The 5810-nt window shown below is 41.5% G+C and overlaps 1 protein-coding gene across 1 annotated transcript; it reads right to left on the bottom strand.

Annotated features, from left to right (window-relative positions):
* Nucleotides 1-2884: 2884 nt before the first annotated feature.
* On the bottom strand, nt 2885-5329 carry LOC102200649 (carboxypeptidase B). The gene is made up of 8 exons (XM_005730973.1): nt 5309-5329; nt 5155-5256; nt 4598-4702; nt 3848-3958; nt 3669-3759; nt 3363-3565; nt 3181-3265; nt 2885-3096 (listed from the first exon to the last, which is right to left on the bottom strand). Exons 1-8 carry the CDS (start codon nt 5327-5329, stop codon nt 2885-2887), a joined length of 930 nt encoding a protein of 309 aa, XP_005731030.1.
* Nucleotides 5330-5810: the final 481 nt, after the last annotated feature.

Consider the following 5810-nt stretch of genomic DNA (forward strand, 5'->3'; position numbering starts at 1 on the left):
TTAAGACATTTTCAGATAAAATAAGTACACCCAAAACAAAGGCAAACAACAAGAACAGAAAGCTGGCAAACTGACCCGATTGGGCAAAATCAACTCAAAATGCTCCCACATGACAGAACCTCCTCTCTTCCTCGCTGGCTCCATATCTCTCAACCTCCTACTAGACCTCCTACTACAATCCTTCTTCCCATTAAGCATTAAACAGCCAAAGAACTACAAGGGAAATGAACACGGTCGACAGCTGCCAGGCAGAAAAGGAATCATTAAATGTGATCCAGCAGCTAATCTAGATAGATTAACTCTACATGTCTGTGACCAAGATGAACTTAACATGCCAAATGACACTGAACAGTTGGTGGAATTCACAAGCAATACACACAAGTGTAATATTTTCCACAAAGAAGTCCTTACTACACCTGCCTAAAATGAATTTCTTTGACAGTACTCATTGGATTGATGTTACTCACAACAACAGGAAGATCTGAGAAACTCATTGTGTGTTTATAATAGTCTAAATGACTTTTGGAGCCATTTATAAGAAAGTGTGGGGTCAAAAGTTCAAACAGTTGTACATAAACACAAATCCTCCCAATGTGTCATTAATTTGCCATAAGAGGAAATTAATTAGGACGATAAGGAACAATCGATTGGCATGATTGAGCAAGACCTCGTACATTGTCAGCGGCCACAGTAGTCTGGGTAACAACCCAAACTGGAAGCACCAGAGCTTCAGTTTCCCTGGGAGTGCAGTGTTGTTAATCCGCCTGAGGTCATTAGCCATGTTCTGCCTTAGTTGTTCAAGTTGCCAGGTATCACTGAGGTCTGCATTATACCACCGTCCCAGGCTCTTGATGGAATTGGTCACCCAATCAACACCCACAGGTTAACAGGGACGAAACTGGTGGAAGATTGTGTGACAGAAAGTCTCTGTGCTCAGCCAATGGAAAGCATTTCCACAGGCTGAGAGAACATTTATCAATAAAACATATTAAAATACTTCTCTGAATGTAATAAACTAACTGGTGATGGTAAAAAACACAGGCCTTTTCAACAGTGCCACGGCGCCTTGATCCCAGCCACCATCGATGAGTCAGAGGCCCTCAGGAGAATCAGTGTGGGCGCGGGAGATTCCATCGGTCAGTCGGGAACGATGCGTTTCTTCTGCGAGTGAGCGGTAATCCTTCGCGGCCAGCAGCGGGGAGCTGTGACCTAAACCCTTCATCCCTCTGTGACCTCATTTACACCAGAGTTCAGATACTGGCATAAATGATGTATAGTGTCACACCAATAGTCCCAACATCAGTGGCATCACTAAAGTTGCCAGGTGAGTTTATAAATAGAACCCATGACATGGAGCAGGTACTGCAGACAACTGTAATGGATATTCATAATCACAGGTGTACCTGCTGCAACTGTAACAGACAAGGTCTTTTCCTCCATTCGCAGACGCTGAAGACCCCACAAGGCCCCCAGTGTCCGCACTCGCAGGAGAAGACACCGTCACAGACACTAGACATGTGGCTGTGGCTCTCCTCCTGAGACACAACTAACCCTGAGTAATTTATATATAGATTGGTGGTTCAATCCCTGCCTTTATTCCTGTATGCATGCTGTCTTTGTGGATATTCTAGATGTCAGTGACCTCTTTACTCATCTGTTTCTTTAGATTGTGGTATGATGCATTGCTTTTTGAGATCTACTTCACTTTGTCAGAGATGTTCTGTGTGAGTGCTTTCTTGATTCGACAGGTCTGGTAGTAATCAGGCCCGAGTGTTTGATGATTTGAAATATTTCAGTGTGACAAATATGCAAAAAAAGAAGTTGGGAGGAGATCAAATACTTCAGGAAGAGCTCAGCAGCCCACACCTCACTGCACATCAATGGATGTGCTGTTGAGATGGTCAACAATGTGAAGTTCTTGGGTGTGCACATGTCAGATGACCACCACCATCACGAAGAAAGCCCAACAACATCTTCACTTTCTTCGGAAGCTGAAGAAGGCCAGTCTGCTTCCTCCCACCCTCCCATCCTTTTACCAGGGAAAGAAGTCTCTGCAGCGGCTAGTGAGGACAGCAGACAGGATCATTGGAGGCCCTCTCCCACCCATCTCCCCCCTCCACATAATGCTATATTTGCATATTTTACATCTTGCACGTCTTTGTTTCGTCTTGTCCACAATATCCTGACCATCACTTGAACCCGGTATTCAATAATAACTGCACAACATCTCACTTCACTGTAACTGCACACGATCACTTTGTATTGTCTTTTGTCCTGTCCTTGTTTATCACACATTCTTATAAATGCACCATGGGGGGCTTGAGGTGAAACAGCATTTCAATACGCTGAATACTGTGTATATTTTTGTATTGACAATAAAGACCTTGAATCTTGAAATAGGTCTAAAATAAGCCAAGGTGTCACAGGACCTTAGCTTATTTAGTTGGACTAATCTATTTAAATTTGAAAATTGTGGCATTACAGCAGGATGGCATGGTTGCCATGACAAATACTTTCATTTTAAAAGAGTAAAACATTGGTATAAAATTAATATTAGTATTAATAGTAAGAAAAAGTGTTTTTCATATTATGAAATTAAATTACAGAGAAGTTGATTTTCTATGGATCATGTTTTATTCAGGGTAAGTACATCATTAACACCATTACTTATTTTTTTTACTTCTTTTAAAACAGTTTTTCTGTCAACTAATGTTTTTGGATCCATACATTTCAGTTCCACTCAATCTCTGCAAGACAGACGTTACATTAGAGGACTCCAGAAACAGAAATACCACAAATAACAGCTGTGCTGAACACAGGTTACAAGTTAGCTGATCCTCAAGTGAAACTTACAAAATTTGTTTAGTTACAATCACAAAACTGCTTAGATCGTGTGATGGTTTGCCGGAGCTTGTGTTTTCTCCAAAACCTTGACAGCAATGGTCTTGACCGCAAGCAGCGCTTCGTTGCAGGCCCCGGATATGTGAGAAGGTGGTAACAGGAAGCCGTATTCCCCACGGTCCTGGAGCTCAAACGTAAAGGAGTATTTGATGCCAAGTTTGTACGCCCAGTCGTCAGAGCCGCCAGAACATGGGTCTGAAGAAAGAATAGAAACACTCACACATTCAAGTTACAGTGACTTTGCTTTAAAACAACGAAAAAGAAAAAAGGCTGTCTTACATAATGTGGCTGCTCCAGGACCATATGTGTAGGTGTTCCTGTAATATCGTTTGATCCTCTGGGCAGCTTCTTGGACCATCTCAAGCTTATGAACAATGTGTGTTCACAGAGGTTTAGACACAACAGTTGAATAAGTCTTTCACTGCTGTTGGATAGACTCGTGGATCATCCAGACTACTCACCAAATCGTTGTGGTTCTCCGCTTGATCAAAGGTGTAGGAATATGGGAAGATGAACATCTGGGAGTAGGAGTGGATGGTGATGTAGAGTTGAACTGTGTCCTTGTGTCTGCGCAGGAAGTTGGCCACAGCCTGCGCCTCGGGCTCAGACTCAGGAAACGGCCCGCAGTTGATTTCCTCACAAGGATTTTGAGAGGATCCCTTAACTGGGCACAACAGCGACACGTGACCTTGTGGAAGCTACAGAGACCCTTGCATGATCAACGAGTGCGTCCACGCATGAGAAAAAAAAGGGAAAAGAAAACTTACTGCCCCAATCAACATCAAAGTTTCTGTTGAGGTCAACGCCAACGCAAAAACCCGACTTACTGATGGAACGGTTCTTCCTCCACCACCTTCTCTTAATCTGAAAAATAAAAATAAGGAAAAATCATACATCTATTTAAAATGACTTCTTTTACATTGAAAAAATGATTCTGAGTTCTTACTGCCGTCCACGTGTATTTGTATCCATCAGGATTCATCACAGGCAGGACGTAGACATCCATGCTGTCCAGGATGCGAGTAATTTCCGAGTTTTGCTGATAAAATGACAAAGACTGACGGACAGACGGCGGAGCGTTCAGTGAAACTGCTCCGAGAGAGAGCAGACTCCATTGCATTTACAACAAAGAGCATTTAGAGAGCTCAACTCCCCATCAAAGGCAAGGGCTAAAATAAAGTTTGATGTCAGCATTGTCAATATGGAAATCTAGTGTAGTGTATTAGTCTTTTTCTGTCATTGTGAAGTTATACGTCTTAATTTGTTGCTTTAAGTTTGGAGATGATCCAGTGGAAACTAAAGCTTTTTCATAAAGCTTCATTTGATGTGATCCTGACCTTTGACCTATGACCTTGACGCAGTACATACTAAAATGGTGTATTGTATTGTACCCATATGATTGGAACTTTGGCTCCTATAAGATAATGTATTGTGATCCATAAGAAGCTGTGGGTAATATACAGTTTTGAATGACTTTCACATTTGGTGTGACCGTGGGGTTGACCAGATTAGCACCAAAATTAAATCATTTTGAGCTGTTACTGGTATCTACCATCAAACAAAATTTGAAAATGATATCTTGAACACTGTGGTGACTAGAAACTGCTAACAAAGAAACAGACAGACAAACAAACAAATGTAATCGATTACAGAGAACAGAGAACAAACGCAGACACCGCAGCTCAGTTGGACTCACGTGGTGCACAAACCACAAGCAGAAAGCCGGAGAAATCCACTCTCTTGCGTGGATCCCACAGTCAATCCACATGGCTTTCCTATTTGGCCTGTCATTGAAAGACAGCTGAGAAAAAAAGAGGCCATACACATGAATCTGTGCTCAGGAAGTAAACTGAGCTGTCAACACTGAACACTTTACAGCTTAAAGTATGTTTAATGGGATAAACAATGTTGATTATTTACCCCTATAAGTGTACAAAGAGTAAAAAAAAAAGGTCTGTGAGTGTTAAACATAAGGTTCGAGGGCCAAAATTAGCCCAGCAAAAGACTCCAACCCAGCCCACCGGATGGCTTTGGAAAATCTGATGGAGGGCATACATTTTAGACTTTTAACTGCATTTTCTTAACGATACCAAAGTAATTAAGTAATACATAATCAATGAAATGACAGAAATGTTCCTGGGTTTTTTTTCTTACCATGATCTGTTTTCTGTGAATGAACAAAAACTTTCTGTTTTGTAAATATGGGACAGTCTTATCATTCCTACAAGTTCAAGTTGACGGATGCAGCTTTACCTTGAGAACGTATAGCGGCCGCTTCTCGTATGAAGAACCAATAAGGATGGCTTTCACTCTTCTGGGATTGTCTTGTGCAGTTCTGTTAATCCAGTCATAAATCTACAATGGAGACGGCGTACGTGGTTGTAAGCTGTAATATAGTATAACATACAGGGTAGCTGTGCATTTCCATGTAATCTAAAACAACAGCTCTGTGATAAACGGTGGCTGTGAAGTTTAGAATATCCTAATAAAACTACTGTGCGAAGTTGAAGAAAATATAAAAAATATCGGCAGCCCATCATCATCATCATCATCATCATCACTAAACATGCTTAAAGCGGACCTATTATTCATCCAATCCGAACTGTCTATCCAACCTGTCTTAGGCCAAGAGGCAGGGGACGCTCTGGACAGCTCAACAATCTATCTCAGGGCTACCAAGAAGAGATCATTCACACTGACATTTACACCTATGGGCAATTTAGAATCACCAATTAACCTAACCTCACTGTATCCCTCTAAACTATTTGGCAAATGTACAATGATTCAGCACATAAATCATAACATGCTGCTCTCCCCTGCATAACCTTTATAGGTTAAAAGTATAAGTATCAGTATTGGTATCGGCAATACTGCTCTTGATTTACTTGGTATCGGATCGTCACCAAAAT

Source organism: Pundamilia nyererei, unplaced genomic scaffold, assembly GCF_000239375.1.
Source record: "Pundamilia nyererei isolate P.nyererei 1_Seehausen unplaced genomic scaffold, PunNye1.0 scaffold00040, whole genome shotgun sequence".
In the NCBI taxonomy this organism is placed as follows: Eukaryota; Metazoa; Chordata; class Actinopteri; order Cichliformes; family Cichlidae; genus Pundamilia; species Pundamilia nyererei.